This window comes from Mesocricetus auratus, unplaced genomic scaffold (genome assembly GCF_017639785.1).
Source record: "Mesocricetus auratus isolate SY011 unplaced genomic scaffold, BCM_Maur_2.0 Super-Scaffold_100004, whole genome shotgun sequence".
NCBI lineage: Eukaryota > Metazoa > Chordata > Mammalia > Rodentia > Cricetidae > Mesocricetus > Mesocricetus auratus.
The window spans coordinates 98088341-98105736 of record NW_024429189.1 but is presented as its reverse complement, the minus strand read 5'-3'; the positions used below and the strand labels follow the sequence as shown (position 1 = coordinate 98105736).

The 17396-nt window shown below is 49.7% G+C and overlaps 1 protein-coding gene across 4 annotated transcripts in view; it reads right to left on the bottom strand.

Moving 5' to 3' along the window:
• Positions 1-1245: 1245 nt before the first annotated feature.
• Positions 1246-17396, bottom strand: part of Smox (spermine oxidase) — a 33777-nt gene continuing 17626 nt past the window's right edge. For 2 of the 4 annotated variants that reach the window (XM_040746331.1, XM_040746332.1), the window contains exons 2-7: positions 14206-14439; positions 10237-10463; positions 6072-6245; positions 5171-5930; positions 4185-4345; positions 1246-1748 (exon numbers count right to left, since the gene is read on the bottom strand). In XM_040746331.1, coding sequence (XP_040602265.1) covers positions 1413-1748; positions 4185-4345; positions 5171-5930; positions 6072-6245; positions 10237-10463; positions 14206-14413 — 1866 coding nt within the window. In that variant the 5' untranslated portion in view covers positions 14414-14439 and the 3' untranslated portion in view covers positions 1246-1412. Of the gene's footprint in view, positions 1749-2084; positions 2175-4184; positions 4346-5170; positions 5931-6071; positions 6246-10236; positions 10464-14205; positions 14440-17396 lie in introns of all 4 variants that reach the window. The other 2 variants (XM_005068652.4, XM_005068653.4) reach the window with 2 other exon arrangements.

Here is a 17396-nt window from a genome sequence, read left to right as displayed (position 1 = left end):
TAACTTGTAATAAAACCAAAGCACCCAAGGCAGAGCCTGTGCCTACATTCTTTCATTCACTGTTGTTGAGACTAACCCACGGTGTTGCAAACGGCCATTTGTTTTATTCCACTACTGTGATGCTCTACGATGGTCACGCAACATGCACTAGTTCATTCTTCTGTTGGGTACACCTAGGCTATTTCCAGTTTCCAGCAACTATAAATTCATCACTTCAGTGGGTATCTGCACTTTTATTTCTCTTGGGTAGAAACCAGGAGTGTGGCCAGCCTTGGTAGAATCTGCCATACAGACTTTGGGTATGGCTGTGCCTATGTCCACTATCTACAGCAATGACTTCAGATTATTTTGCTGTGGCAGCACATACATACATATAGGCAGAATATCCACACACATAAATGTCTAAAAAACAAAAATGGTGGGTGTGCCTAGCATTTATGACTGATACCCTGCCAACATGTGATTGGAGCTAGTGCTGAATTCTCTCTCTCTCTCTCTCTCTCTCTCTCTCTCTCTCTCTCTCTCACACACACACACACACACACACACACACACCCTAAAGGTCCCCAGCATGCAGTCACCAAATAAACATTTTGAGCTTCCTTACCCCATGGAGTTCTTTACAACTCCAACGCCTGGTAATGAATTACTTCCCTCCTACGTTATGTCTTGTGACTGCTTTTGTCTATCCCATGCAGCTGGTGGAAAAACTTAGGGACCATGGAAGCTAGCCAGCATCTCCCAATACAAATTCATAGAAAGTAAAGGTGGCTTCCAGCAAAGGAACCTGGGCTAGAGAGAAGGCAGCCGGCAGAGACCAAAGGAGGGCGCACATTACACTGTCTAAGCTCTTTTATGTAAGACATCCAACGCATATTGCTAGTTTAAAACCTGAATCAGGCTCACTGCCCTGTGGCCAGCAGTGAACTCATCAGACCCTGTCATGGAGCCACAACTGAGGTATCTCTCCATAGAATTTACCTTTCATTCAACACAACCTGTCATCCAACCATGCTTCAAGAAGGGCAAGTGGTCGGAACCAGGCCCATCCTAAGGGATTGGGCCCTGGGCAGGGAGAACTCACTGAACAAGCAGGAAAAGAAGGGGTAAAGGAGCATTTCCTCAACAAACCTAAACACCTTCCCTTCTAGGAGCACAGCCACAAACCTTGCACCAACCCCTAGTCAGAGATGTGATTAGACAAACGCACACACAGAGGCTATGAACTGAGAAGAGAAGCTGGGAGCATGGGAAGGGTCACTTCTTTTATTATCCCAAAATGCAAAGTATTGAAGGCACTTGCAATAACATGGGGGGGGGGGGAAGCAGGAAGCCAAATCCCACCTGGTCGTTACCCAGCCTGGAGAAAAAGAGAAGCTATGGGGCCAGGTCCGAAGCCAGCCCAGTGTCCACTACAAAAGATAAAATTCCATTCTACAGACAACCAGGAAACTACGAGTACATGGGCAAGGGAAGGGACAGCAGTCACGAGTTAGTGGTTCTGTAAGGAACACAACGGCAGTGAGGACACCCTCAGGGCCCCTGCTGGAAGAGGTCTCGGTACATCTCGATGAGACGAGCGGCCTCACGCTGGCCAGAGAGCAGAGCACCATGGGTGGTGGAGTAGTACTTGCGGTGCGTGGCCTCACCGGAGAACAGCACCTGCATGGGCTAAGCAGGAGGAGGTGGACGTGAGAGGGAGAAGCGGCAGGGACAGCGGGCTCCCGTCTGCCCTGGAGCCCATCTCCCTGCAAGGAGACACAAGAGAGCAGGACACAGGTGTTGTTCCACAGGATGAAGAGTCACATACCTGGCACCTTCCCATTCTGTCCCCAATGTACCATGCCTCACTCCCTTCTGTCCCAAGGCTGTGAGAAGTCCTGGCTGTACAGTCCCAAAGATTCCATTCACCTCTTAATGATCATCTACCTGGCCCTCCTAAGCCTTTATTTTCTTGTCAGACAAAGAGATTTATACCACCTGCTTCTAAGGCTGGTTGTAAAGATTAAGTGAAACACTAAGCGTGTGGGCACTTAGGGTCTGGAAGAGCATATACAACAAAGTTAGGTGGTAATTTAACAAACCTTTATGGGGCCCCTACTAGGGTCCAGGGCCTGTTCTGGGCACTTGGATGATAAAAGGTGAGCAGGCTGCTGCTTTGTGGTGCTTCCATGCTGGTGGGGAAGCCAGACATGAAACCCAGTTACTAAACAGTGTCGTATGTGATAATGGGTGTTTGGGGGAGGTGCTGAAAGCCCAGAAAAGAGGTTCAATGTCTGGGAGATCCTTTGCACTGCTTCTCAAAAAATGTTAGGTGAATAAACACACAAAAGGAGTTCAGACACAGGGAAAAGAAGACGGCGAGATCTCTGGTTTAGCCATGGCTCAATCTCAAGGAAGCAAGTGTCTCGGTGAGTCCAAGGACGGGTTAGCTACTTTCACACCAAACTCAAGTGTGGACTTTCTCTAAGAATGCAGTGATGAATCTACCAAGTCTAGACTAAGAGCATGCATCCCTAACAAGCTCCCAGGTGAGCTACGCCCACCAATAAGGAACTCGGGAAGGTTGTTAAACAGAAGGAGGGATGGGCTATGGCCACGCACAAGCTGCCCACTCCCACCCTCACCCACTCATCTCTTTCCTCCTTAGTTAAGCCCTGGTTCTTTTTGTTTGTTCGTTTGTTTGTTTGTTTGGAGTCACAGTCTCAAAATATGTAGAGTAGACTAGCCTGGAACACACAGATATTCACCTGCCTCCACCTCATAAGTGCTGGGATTCAAGGTGTACACCTCCACTCCACTCCCAGCCCAAGTACTGTTCTTAACTGGTTCTAACATCATTCAAATAAAAAACGCCATGGCTCTGTCAGCAATGTGCAATCATGTGACTAAATTCTAGGCAATAAGCTTCAGGTATACTGCTGTCTCAGCTCCAAGGAACCCCCTTTCTGGTCCATGTACTTTTCTTCCTGCTATCAGCTGAAGACATAGGAGCCGTTGTCCTTGCCGCCCTCTGGGACCTGAACATGGAAGCCAGGTGTTAACGATATCTGGTCCTCCCATTGTCCTGCAAATTGTTGTTGATTATTTCTGTTTTTCTTGCTTCTGTCACAACCAGAGGTCTCATTTGTAAGAAGACACCCTCTCTGAGCACAGCTAGACAGACATACCTTAGTTGACAGAATCTCCATCAGTGACTCCAAAGAATTGCTTTAAATATAATTGGCACATTTTGACATTTAATGTATATTTACACTTACTAGACAAAATTTACTACTGGGAGCATATTTCTCTCAGTTTTTAGCTGTGTGTGTATGTGTGTGTGTATATGTGTGTGTATGTGTGTGTGCGCGCACACATGCACACATGCCATCATGTTAGAGTGGAAACCAGGACAACCTTCAGGAATCAGTTCTCTCCTCTATCTTTTACATGAGCTCTAGGGATTGAACTCGAATCATCCATCAGGCTTGGCAGTGTACTCCATTACCCACCAAGCCACTTTGCTGGCCTCAGATTATCTTCTTCGAGTGCAGTTGGACATGGTCTATGTATCTCAGGCTCACCTCAAAGTATGTAGCCACAGTTAACTTCAAGCTCCTGATCCTCCCTACTCAGCTTCTCCAGTGAATTATGGGTATGTACCATTACGCAGCATTTCTGAGGTGCTGGGTATTGAACCCAGGGCTTCAGGCATGCCAGGCAAGTACTCTATCAGATGAGTTACAACCCCAATTTTGTTCTCTAAAACATAGAGGAAATAACTGCAGTGCTGTCCAACAGACCACTTGTACTTCATAATCCAATGTGGGGACCATCAGGCACATGAGTCTGTTGAACTTGAAATGTAAGTAGTACAACCAAGGAACTAAAACTTGAATTTATTAATTTAAATTCTATTTAATTCATTCATTCTAACTGTGGCTGAAGGCTTATTGTCCAGCACAGCAAGCAATGATTCATGCTTCAGAAGCTCCAGAAAATATTATTCTATGCGATTCTATTTTTTCCTTCCAGATGTTAAGTGTGTGTAGTCTTGTTTTCTCTTTCACTATGGAAGCCACCCCCATCCCTCTTCACCATGGAGCCCTTAGTGAACACTACCCAAGCCTTTTCCCCTGGACCAGACACATGCAAAGTAACCCTCCAAGGAGGCCTCTCCTCACCATTCACAGCCCACTCACCGCTGTCTTGGAGCTCTCTGTGTAGGGTAGGGGCTTGGCCAGCTTCTCCACATCTGCCCCACTGGAGCCCACCTGTGTGTATGAATAGGAACCTCGGAAGTATGGGTTGCTGCCCCAGGCTGAGCGCAGGATTCGCCGAGGTTTTGGTATATTGGGGTTCCCTGTTGGGAAGTCAGAAGAACCAAGACAAGGGAGCATAAGAAATGGCTACATATGGAAGGCACCCCAAGACAGACAATCTACCTCCCTCCTGGGCATTCAAGCAGCCAGGAGGTAGGCATAAAGGATTTGGAGAAGTGAGGGGGACTGGCTCAAGCTGTATTCCCACTCATCACTTCCTAGTGACCCCCAGAAAACAAGCATTACCTATCTCAAGGCCTTGCTTTTCCTACTTTAAAGTATTATTGGAGGTGGGGAGGTGTCTCAATGGTAGATCTCATGGTTAGCACTCATGAGGCCCTAGGACTGATTCCCAGAAGCATTTAAAACAATTTCAGATAATTATGTTTCCCTGTCTAATACCACGGGCTCCTGGGAAGTTCTCCTGCAGTAGTGGGCAGAAAATAACCAAGTAAAAGAATCAAAGACGCTGAGTATGACCGCATATGCCTATAGTCCTAGCACTCAGGAAGCTGAGACAGGAGCATCTTGAATTCAAAGTCCAGTTAGCTACAGCTCAGTGAGTTCCAGGCCAGCCTGGGCTGAGTAAAACAAATCTACCTCTGAACAAGATGCTATACAACAGGAAATGGCCAGCCCATGGTGATGAGTCCTTTTTACCACTTGAGTCCTTTATACCATCATTTTGAGTCATTCAAACTCCAAAATGGGAGTGTTGGTAACTGAGGTGACAGAGGCTAAACTTGGGCTCCCTGCAGTGCCTCTCCCAGTAGGACAGTCACAATCTAGAGAAGGCAGAGCTGCTACAGACCTAGGAGTTGAGAAAGCAGCCAGGCCCCAGGGAGCAGCATGGACACAGGGCCTACCTGTGAACTGTCGCAGCATCTCCGTGCAGATCTCAGCCACGGCCTCATCATCACACCTCTCCATGACGAGAGCCTCCTCCCCACAAATCCAGCCACTCAGCACGTGGCCATAGCGTTCTGGCGGGTACAGGACATCGAAGCCACAGATCTTACGGTACCAGAGCTCAGGTGGGTAAGTGAGGGTACAGCTCTCTGCCTCATCCTCCCACACAAACTGCAGGCTGTTGCACTCGGGGCCCCAAAAGGGCTCCTCGAATTCAAGGAAGATCTTGTCAGTGGTACCAATGCCCAGGCGGTGAATGGCAGCCACCTTCTCCGTGGGCAGGCCTGGCCTAAAGAAACTGGTGTACTGCCTCTTGAGCACGCCCAGCGAAACGGTCACAATCACATGGTCTGCTGGGATCACCTCACAATCCTCACACTCCACGACTACCGGCCACTGCTCATCCTCATCCCTCCTTCCCTGCTGGGAACTCTCTCCACGCTGGCCACCCTCCCCAGTGTTGTGATTGTGGTCACCCTCACCACAGGGTTCTATCTCGGGACCCCGGGGGCGAGCTGAGGCTTGGTCCCAGTGGATACATCGGACGGGTTTCCCCAGTTGGATGACATGTGGGGGAATGCCCTCAGCCAGCAGCTCCACAACTCGCACGAAACCCGAGGGGATGATGTGATGGGCGCCAGGGATCTCCGTCCATTCTCCAAAGGCGCTCAGAGACACCTCATCTATACTGTGAGAGCTGCTCTCACAGCTCTCCACCTGCGGAAAGACCCAGAGAGAAGCCAGGTGATGGCTGGGCCAGGCCACACAAGGAACCAGAACTCCAACCAGCATGGCCCTTTGGACCCAGACTCCCCCAAACTTCTTCACTCTGGCATCTACACTCCACAGCAAAGATACCTTCAGGTACTGCTGGATCATGGCGAGCTTCAGGCGCTTGGTGGCCTCTGTGTCGTCAGGGTCATCCCTGATGCGATTGCGCACCTTCTCCCGGGTGAACACCCCGACGCTGTTCTGACTCTCAGCATTGACTGGTTTACCATGCCGGAAGAATTCCTGGGTCAAGTTATAGACCTGCCAGAGAGACCCCTGGACACTGAGCACTCTTATCAAGCTCCACGGCAAACAGGGCCCACCTAGAAAGCCACCTGCTCCCAGGTGTCCCTGGTGGCCTCTGCATGAAACTGAGCAGGGCACCTGTCCTAGTCAGTCAGCTCCTCACCTCCGAGCCTGTAAGAGATGTGGGATGGACCTAAAGCTTTCTTAGTGACCCTTCCTAGAACAAACCCAAACATCTGGGACCTGCAGAGTGTTGGGAAGGAGCTGCCTCTTCATGGGCTCTGAGGAAATCTACAAGGGCCCCATATTTCCCTGGAGAATTTGTTCTGCATACATTCACCTTTCCCAAGAACCAACCGTAGGAAGCTCACCTCCATAGACACGGTCTTTGCACTACTCAGATCTGTAAGAGCCCCTTCATTTGGACTGAACTACACAGAAGGAAGAGGGAGGAGGGCAACACAGAAGGGAGCATCTCTGGGAGGCCCCAGCAGGCTAAGAAACAGGAACTACTTGGCAGTTTCCAGCCAAAATACCAACCCACACCTTGTCCACAGTGACCATCAATCCTTGAAACAGAGTCCTTCTGCCTCCTCTGACAGCCTGTCCCATAACCCTCCCACACACACCACCCCGGCACCACAAACCCTGAACAAGTCTACTTCTAGACAGGCCCTAACATTCCACTCAACATGCATTTGTGGGCTCCACACCCAATGTATTAAGCAAAACAAAGTCCCCAGCCCTGCCCATACTCAAGCTGATGAGACATTCTAAGAGGATTTCTACACGACACTGTTATAGAAAAGAACCCAGGAGTAGTGAGGTCAACCCAGGCAACTCTTGACTCGTTAGGAGAAACAACACTGGCAATGAGAGGAGAGGAGGTGTTACAGGTAGAGGGAACTGCACAGTCCAAAATGGAGCATGAGGCCATCAAGAAACCTGAAATGGGTTAGCTTGAAGAGGCAAAAGGAGAACATTGTAAGAAATAAATGGCCTTGGAAAGGGAGGGCAGCGCCAAGGTGGAAAAGCCTAGACGTCATGCCGAGACCCTGACCCCTGAAGGGCTGAGAAGGAGGACGGGGATCCCCATCCACTGCTCTCATTTCTGAGGTATAGCAAATGCGGGCTTCTGGGCTGTGACCCCTTGTGGCCAGACTGGACTTGGTCAAAATGCATTCACGGGAAAGATGCTGTGGGGCCAGAGTGGAGGGGAGGCAGTGAACCCTCCAATCACCCCTGCTCCACACGAGACAGGCACATGAAGATGCCTCTGCAGCATAAATTACAGAGTGAAACTGTTAACTTGTCGCGCCTACAATCACAGGACATTGGGAGGTCATCAGTAGCTGGAGCCTTAGTAAAATCCTCCTGCAGGATCACTGCCAAGAACTCAAACTGGGGACTCTCTTTCTCCTCCCTCAGCCTTTCCCTAAAAGATAAGCAACATGGTAACTAATACTCAGCTCATGGTCCCTGGAGACCATAAAGTCCAGCTGAGGAGTAACAAATGCAGCCATGACCAACTAGGATGCAGGTCTATTGTGTGGGTACAGGATGCTTGTTATGATAAAGCTTGAGGGGGGCCTTGGCGGATCCCAAGGCAGGCGAGGGTGACCGAGGTGGGGGACAAACATGCCAGACAGACAGAGCTCAGTGAGAGGTTTTACTAGAAAGGGAAAGGGGTGGGGGAAGAGGTAAATGGACAGAGACAGAGAGAGGACAGAAGAGAAGAGGGAGATAGGAAAAGCCCTGTCTGCCCCAGGGGAACGGCAGGAAAGAGAGAGGGAAAAGAGTGGCGGCGAAGAGAGAGGGGAAGAGCTTGTAAGTGGGCAGGGGTCTGTCCTTTAAAGGAGTCCTTTGCATCTGCGTGCAGGTTACTACTCATGGAAGCCTGGGCTGACCAGGGCACTGCCTGAGTGCATTCTACCAGGTGACAGGGGCAGGCCAGCATAATGCCTGAGTCCTTACAACCCTCCCACACATGAAAGGAAGGTGTGGGGACAGGCCTGTGACCACTATACCAATTCTTTTTAAGCACTTCTCATTGGGATTACAATCCCTGTAACATTGGGAAGTAGGTACAACCATGCACATTTTACATATGAGAAAAATGCAGGTGAGAGAGGCCTATCATTTAAGAGCTGAAACTCCATCTAAGGCTGGGGATATAGCTCGTGGGACAGCACTTGGCTATCACAGGCAAGACCCTGGGCTCAATCCCCAGCACTGAGAGAGGAAAAAACAAAAACAGGGCTAGGGAGATGGCTCAGTGAGCAAAGTGCTTATGCAGCTTGAGGAACTGAGTTCGAATCCCCAGCATGCATCTGCAAGCCTAGCCCTGTTAGAGTCAGGAGATTCTGGGGGTTCACCTGCCGGCTGTCCCAGATGAAAACAGTGAGTTTCAAGTTCATTGAGAGACTATGTCTCAAAATGTAAGGTAGAGAGCAATAGAGGAAGACATTCAGACACACTGACCTCTGACCTACACACACACACACACACACACACACACACACACACACACACACACACACACACACACAGAGGCACGCACACATGCGCACACTCGCACCATTTAAATGTACCCATATGAATGGTCCTTCAGAGTCATTGTTGTTGGAAACACTTACTACCAAGCCATCCTTAGGCACAGCTTCACAGGGCTTGTTCAGAAAGGTCAACCGCAGTGACTAAAAGCCACACATGGAAATCCTGATCTATCCCTCTTCCCTCAGACCCTAAGCAGCACTGCAGTTTGATAACCACCTCATCCATTTTACTTTCCACAGCCCCGTTCTTGGCTTTCAGAAGTGACACTGACCAACAGGAAGCAGAGCAAGTCATGGCCTCTGAGGATCATTCTCAGAGGTGTCCACAGGGCCAGGCATGGCCGCATTCATCTGTAACCCTAGTACTTGAAGGGCTGAAGAAAAAGAATCAGGACTCCAAGGCCAGCCTTGGCTACATAGCAAGTTTAAGGCCAGGCTGAGCTGTATGAGATTTATCTAAAAAAATAAACAAATCAAAACATAAGTACTCATGCTTAAAGCACTTACAATAGCCAAGTATCCTTATGTGGGCCAGCAAAGGCTACTTTGAAGAACACAGGTTACTATCTGATCATTAGTAAGTCTACACTTGGCATGTGGATGGAAGTAGACTATGGAGCTGCACTCGCGTAACTTGTTGGCACATACACACAGAACAGAGAGTACGTATCCTCCATGGACCAGGGACCTCCACAAAGCAAGGGACTGGCAAGGGTACAATAAGTGTTTGGTGACCCATGTGCTTACCTAGAATGGGTCATGACATTGTAAGAAAATAAGACCTGCACTTTACCTCATTTGTCCAGGGCAATTTATAGCACTACTGAGAGATACCAAGAATACCAGTGCTTTTTAAAAGCTGGGATGCTTCAATGATGTACAGTATTGGTACTTCCATCTAATATCGGATGGCGATACTAACCCACGTAATAAGAATAATACATATCTGAGGCTGGACTCTCAATATAGTAACCACTAGATACCTGTAACAATTCAGAATTTAATATTAAATCCTGCATAGTTTTACTGGCTACATTTCAACTACTCAAAAGCCACAAGTAGCTAGAAACTACCACATTGGAAAGTGCAGGTCTAACACATTTCCATCAGTGTAAAAAGTTCTCCTGAACAATGCTGGTTACACATAATTCCAAAAATATTTTTAGAATACTAATTATTATACTAATAAGTATGTTATTTGAATTAAAATAATCATCGTCGGGGAACTGAGGTCAATGTACAAAAATCAGTTCTATTGCTATATACAATAGGAACAACTAGCAAATGCTTTTGAAAAATGTCCACAAAAACCATAGTGACAATTGTCACAACCCAAATACCTAGTAAAGTCTAGGAAATGACATTCAAGGCCTTTTTGAGAAAATCTATCACTATCTTGCCTGGCTCAGCGCTTTCATTGTATCCCCTAACTGTCCTGATGTTCTCTTTACCTCGTTGTATAAATCGCTGAATTCCTCAACCACGTCCTTGGGGATCCGGCGGCCACGGTTGGTAAGGTAGCAGGCCACGCCATTCTTGGAGTAGTGGCTGATGCGGCCCACACTGCGCTCCCCATCTGTTGTCTCTTCCAAAAGGCCATTAGCTTCTGCTAGATGGTAGACAGGATTCCCATGGGACCCATGGATCCAGGTGGCTCCCAGCTCAAAGGTGGCGTGTCCTGGTGGTGACAACAGACCCTTAGAGGGGCAGGTTTCTTCAGGGAGGGACAGGACTGCTTCCCTTCCTTGTCCCCTAAGAGGGCCCCCACGCACAAACACTCAACAGGGCAGGAAGGGAGTCCGCTCTGAGAAGCCGCTAAAGCCTACAGAGGAACATTACCTGACAGCAGATGAGGTGATGGGCAGGGAGAAGCACTGTCCAGAGTGACTCCTGGACGTGCCCTAGTGTCACCTCAGGCCGTCACTTAGAGGCTTCTCCTGGTCTCACCTTCTTCCGAAACAATACTGCATGCCAGAGCCCTGAGTCACGCCCACTCAAGAGGAGCATTTGGGTATGCCCCAGCATTATTCCAGCTCCTTAATACCCCATGACTCTAGAGTTCCCGCCCTTCTCTCAGACAGAAGAAACCCCCTTCTAGAACTTCTCACTCCAATTCAGAGGACAACTCCAATTTACAACATTTTCCCCAGGGTTGAGGAATACAAACCAGATCTCCAAGAGAATGTTACGTTGTACAATCCTTTCACCCTGGGGGGGGGGGGGGGGGAATTGGGGGACAGACCCTGAGATTCTGTCAAGGAGGGGAGGAGCAACCTGGATCCAAGATGTAGGAGGCCTAGGAATCCATCGCATCTCCTCATCCCCAGCCTAAACAGCAGATCTGAGGCAAGCTGCCTCTGTCCTGAGCTCAGTTTCTCCTTCAGATGCTACGAAGCTGTGAGGCTGTTTTCCCTGCCTAGCTCCAGAGAGGTCAGCATGGTGCAAAGAGCACAGAGAAACAGTTTGTGCTGTTTGTTCTCTCTGGCCAGGCTCAAGATCCCTATGGTCAATTTCCTGTCAAATTCACAATAATTTCTCCCACCCTTGTGCACACGCCCCTTGATAAAATGACTATGCATGCCTCCCCATCCCACCCCCCCAGAGGTAGGCAGGATCTACCTCTTGAATTTGGGTTAGACGTATGACATGTTCCGATTAGCAGATTAATAGCTTCAGGGCCAAGGCCTCAAGGGCCTGTCTTGGTTAGGCTTTCTGTTGTCATCATACAGCACCATGACCTAAAGCAACCTGGGGGGGGGGGGTTCAGTCTACAGTTCCACCTCACAGCCCATCACTGAGAGAAGTCAGCACTGGGCAGGAACCTGGAGGCAGAAGCTGATGCACTGGCCATGGAGGGAGCTGCTCACTAGCTTACTCCTCATGCTTGCTCAGCCTGCTTTCTTATAACCCAGGACCACCAGCCCAGGGTGGCATCACCCACCGTGAACCGAGTCCTTCCACATCAATCATCAATCAGGAAGAAGCACCACAGGCTTGCCCACAGGTCAATTGGGGGGGGTAGTTTTAAAATCGAGGTTCCCTCTTCCAAAGTGACTCCACCTTGTGTTAAGCTGACATAAAATTATCCAGCACAGGGCCTCCTGGCTTCTACCCTCAACCTCTAAAAGTGACAACTATGAAAAAAAAAAAAAAAAAACAGGCTCACCTCGCTAGGAACACAAGTCCAACCAAAACCTACACCCCCTACCACACAAGAGAGTGAGGCCATCTTAAAGATCCTAACCAACTGACCCTGGACATGGAGGGATCAAGGCAAAGCCAGAAAAAGACCCACCTACCTGAGTCCTGCCCACACTTCCAACCCACAGATTGTGAGTAAATAACAAGATGTTTAAAGCTGTTTTGTCTGAGGTGGCTTGTTCTGATACGGTCTAAAGATGGCAGCACTGCCCCTCACCCCAAGAACTGGGCATGCGCTCCTTATGTGCATGCCTTCCTTACTTGGGACGTTTCTAATTAAACCATAAGTTACTAAAATTAGCCCTGTGCATGAATGTGCCTAAAACAAGAAAAAACAACTTCATGCCTCAGCTAGCAGGACAGTGTCTCTGAAAGTGGCAGGTGTGCACAGGCCCCAGGATAGGAAAAGGAGGCAGGCTGAAGGCCACCTTTCCTGTCTCCAGATGCCCCTCCACTGTGAGAAAAGGGGCGGAGCAAGGTCAGGTGAAGGCGTGCCAGGGGCTGGCAGGACCAGAATAAGGCCACTGCTCAGGGTGTCCCTCCCACTCCATCTCTGCCACATCTGGACTTCCAAAGGGCACCAGGCGCCACCCCGGGCCTACTCACCTCATAGCATGTGGTGTTCTCAAGCCTCTCATGGCCACTGTGCCTACCTGCACACAACACAGACGCCCTGGCCAGCAAGCCCTCACATTGTTCCTTCACATTCCTCATTCCACACAACCTGTGCCCCTTCTTCCCTGGCCAGCAAGCCTTCTGGCACCCCATGCCTTCCCTGCATGGTCTCGGATGTTGGGTGCCTCCAGGACAGGCCGCCTATCTCCCCATCTCCTGTTTCCCTATCAGACTCTGAATATGCCCAAAGAATCATAAATGGGACTGCTCTTCCCTGTGGCTGCCAACCAGCCAATCAACAGTGAGCAGTGAGCAAAGCACCAGGGCTCCCTGGCTGCCCCAGCTTTAGGAGCACTTGGATGGCACTTTCATCCTTATTGCCAACAGGCAACCCAGTCTGTGTGTGAAAGGGGGAAGCAAAACCTCATATGTGCCTCCCAGGAATGGCTCTAGGGGAAGACTCTTGATGTGCTCAACAACCCTACAAGAAGAGAAAAGGCCAGCGGGTGTCCTTGATGTCTACTGATTCTCAGCCTGACCACCAGTCTAAGCAAGTAACCACACAGGCTCTGTGTGCAAATAGAAAATCCTCTAGAGGGGCAACTGCGGTGGCTCACAACTGTTATTCCAGTACTTGGGAGGCAGAAACTTGGAGTTTCATGGCCAACCTAACCTACAGAATGAAACCCTGTCTCAAAAGTGAAGAGAAAGCTGGGGAGATGAATCAGTTGGTAAAGTGCTTGCCACAAAAGCATGAGGACCTCAGTCAGATTCCCTAAATCCACGTCAAAAACCCAGGCAAGGTAGTACACACTCGTAATTGGCAGAAATGGGACGACCCTTGGAACTTGCTGGCCAGGCAGCCTAGCAGAAAAAATTGAGCTGCAGGGTCAGTGAGAAACAGAGGCCCTATCTCAAAAAATAATAATGATAATAATATAGAAAGTAATTGAAGGAGACATCCAATGTCAATCTTTAGTCTCTAAAGACACACACACACACACACACACACACACACACACAATAATCTAGAGTGTCCATGTCACTCACATACTCCAGGTCACTGCATGTGGTCTCACTGGGTCATCATGGTCCCAACCCACTCAACCCACCACTGGCCAAAACACCCCACACAGCTGTGGCTGTGGAAGCCCTGATTACCAGCTCCATTTCAGGAAATAACCCTGCTCTCTAGAGCTTTGGCAAAGTCTCCCTACCCCAGGGGCATGTCTCTTACCTAGCTGCTTTCTCCAGGGTCCTCATTATTTACAAACTGGATCTTCTTCACAGACAATCCCAAAACCACACATCAACCACAAGGACATCTAAACCCCACTTCCACTCTTCCAGCCTAATTCATACTAAAAACTAGTGACTAGTCAGAACTTATACAGCCCCCCCTCCTGTGACGTTAGAAATGAGTCCCCACAGCTCTCAATTAGTTTGACTCTGGGTATGTCCTCCTCAACAAACTCTGTCAACTCCAAGTCTTGCACCAAGTCAGCATATATCCCAAGACCCAAATTAGTAAGACTTCAGGCAGGACCAGGGTATTGGGGAACACAGGTGACCTAGAGAAGCAGCTAGGCCTGAGTGATGCTTACCAAGTCTCACGCTCTGTACACGGCCCCCAATGTGTCTGGAAGCCTCGAGCACAGTGACATCTGTGAAGCCCTGCTGGAGAAGTGCTCTGGCTGCGGCCAGGCCAGCCAAGCCAGCACCGATCACCACCACACGAGGCTGTCCCCTTCTTCGTAGGCCACGACTGAGAGGGTCATCCGCACTGTCGCCACTGGATTCACAACTTTGCATACCGTCCGTACTCACCTTCTAGGAGCCTGCAACAACAGGGGTGGGGGGTGGGGATCAGCTCACCTGACCCAAGGGACAGGCACAGCTGCACCCCCTTCCCTAAAAACCTGATCAAAAAGAGCACCTCCCAAAAGGGCAAAAGGGAGAAAGGAAGGGGCAAAGAGAGGAGGGAGCCAGGAAAGGAGACGTGGTTTAGGCCCTGTCAACAGGCTAGAGGTAGACTCCATCAAGCCCACCCTCAAATCTCTTAAGCACTGCCTATTCCTTGTCCACAGGTCCTCAAGTGAGACAAGAGGTGACCTGAGAAGAGATGACAAGAAGGCCAAAGTCAGGAGACTCAGGAGACTGACACTGATGTTTTGTTCAGCTCAGCATGGCTGCTCTCGGTGCCGGTCCCAGGCAGCCCGCACCCGTATCAGGACACTCACACACAAGGGAATCTTGCACAGTCTCCACAATGCCCACACCAGTCCAAGTACAGCACACACAGCACTAGGCCCTGTCCCCATCTCTCACCTGGCTGTTTCTAGTACTCTCTAGCCCGTTATGCCTTTCTCCTCCCTGCCTTTCTGTTGGCCTTCTGAGTCCTGGTGAGGTGGCAATGTGGCGGAAAAGACAAAGGCTTCACCTCCCCACTCCTCCAGAAAGAACTGGTGTCCAACAAGCCTTGCTATTCTGGGTAGGTCCTTTTCCCCTCCACCCGGCCCCTCAGTCACCACAGAGCAGCAATGAACCCAGGAAACAGTGACTTGGGATGACCCACAGCACAGAGACCAGACATCAAATTAACAGTTATACGCTGCCAGCTTACTTAAAGACACCAGACTTTGGACAGCTGGTAATGCAGGGAACGGAGGTGGCCCAAAGCTGGAATACACTGTTCCTCTATTCCCAGAAGGAGCAGGATGGTTTGGAGGTATCTGAAGACCACCATGTAGGAGAAACTCAGCTCATATCCCATCCCTTGCAGTCCCTGACCCAAGCAACTTTAAGAATTCAGTTGTCTTGGCTAAGTTTTGAATGCAGATCAAGACCCAGCAAGGAAATAAATGCAGGTGGATGAAAGCTACTGGGCCACCACCAAGAAGCACATAAAAACCTGTCACCCACACCCATGAAGCAGGCATGACCTTTCCCAGGCACAGTAATCCACTTCTAAAAATCCACCAGAGATGCAGGGCACATCCTACCACATAGACGTGTCAAAGAAATTTATAGCTTTATCCCACTGACCAAATCCAGAAACCCAAAGGTCAGCCAATGATAACACATGCCTGAGCTATGCAGTACCCTTGTCCCATGCAATACTCAGCAACTACTGAGTATTGTGTTCTAGACAGACAGGAAACTACACCAGAGGCCAGAAGACATGTGCCTGAGCCAGAGGCCAGACACCCAGCAGCACATACTGTACAGCTCCATTTACATAAAGTTCAGGGAGAGGCAAGCAAACAATCTCTTGAGGACAGAGACTAAGGGACAGGGGCGGGGAGTGAGAACGGCAGGCATGAGCTCCCTACAGCGGAGGGAAGAGATCTGCCTTGATCTGAATGGAGTTTACACAGCATGTCAAGACATGCCAACTCCCATCTGAAGTTTCTATTTTCCTTGGGACAGTGTTCTCTAACACTTGGAGGTTTAGCAAAGTAAGTGTGGTTTATGTTTTGTTTTGTCTTGTTTTGTTTTTACTAAATATGCTAAGGCTAAGAGGCTGCTTCTCCCTAACTTATTTCATATGATGCCTGGTTCTAGAAAGAAATGCTCCCTCCCCTACTGCATCTCCTACCCCACTCCCAGTCTCAGATCAGCCAAGTCAGGATAGAGCAGGTTTCCTAGACTGCAGGCAGGTGGCGCTCGAGGCCCAGACTCCCTTCGAGGCAACTCTAGCTTTGCCAGCGGATGAGGCCACCACTAGGTGGGCGCAGGCCTTTCCTGCCTGCTCCTCTCCTTCCCTCTTCCCCTTCTTGGTCCCCACCCTCCAGGGAGCATGCCAAGCAGGGCTGGCTGGACTCTCTCTCCCCCACCTCCTTCCCTTCTGCTCTCGCCCAGGTTCCTGCGAACTAAATTTAGAGGTGAGGATGTGGCGGATTGCACGCGCTGGCAGGGTCAGCAGCGATGCCACCGGAAGTCTGCCAGCCACCACCGATGCTGTGACAAGCAAGTAAATACACGAGGGCCTGCGTCAGCTGTGATGACGCCAAGGTGCTCAAAGGCATCCGGTGAGACATGACACCACCGCTGTGTGCCCCAATCCATCCTCTGGGACAAGAGTGGGGATTCCCCTTTCTGGCACCCCTGCCCCAGGGACACCCCAACAGACTCGTTTTTGCAATAAAGGGGTGGGAAGGCAGCTTTGTTGGTAAAGCTTACTGGTGGAGTCACATCATGAAATGCTACTGTGTTGAGCAGGCATAACAGGGATTAAACTGGAGTTCCCACACTGACTGTGGCCATACACACCTGTAATTCCAGTATTGTGAAGGCTAAGGCAGGAAGATCATGAGGTTCAAACTAGCCTGACCTATATGGCAAGTCATTATCTAAAAAAAAGAAAATAAAGGGGTGTGTCCTGCCTATCACAGGATCCCTAAAGCTCCCTCTCTAAAAGCCAGAGGAGTCCAGCTGACTTCCCCTAGGCTTGGCTGGCTGGTCCTACTACACTGCTGTGACAGTCAAATGAGGCTGTCACAAGACTGTCAGCATTTGAGGACCAGATGCTGTAGGTACATTATGAAAGGATTCTGAAATGGACCACAGGCCATCTTAAAGATGACTGCAGAAATAACCCTCAGCCCCCAGCACCAAATCTCAGAGATCTTGAACATGGGTATCATGTGAAGCAGCACAGGAAAACAGAGCCCATGTGAGTCCCCTGCACCACTGACCTTCCCAGCTAACCCCACACTCCCGGTCTTCCATAAGCCTTGTCCTAAACCAGCGCCACAAGAGGCCAGAGGCAACGCAACACACACACACACACACA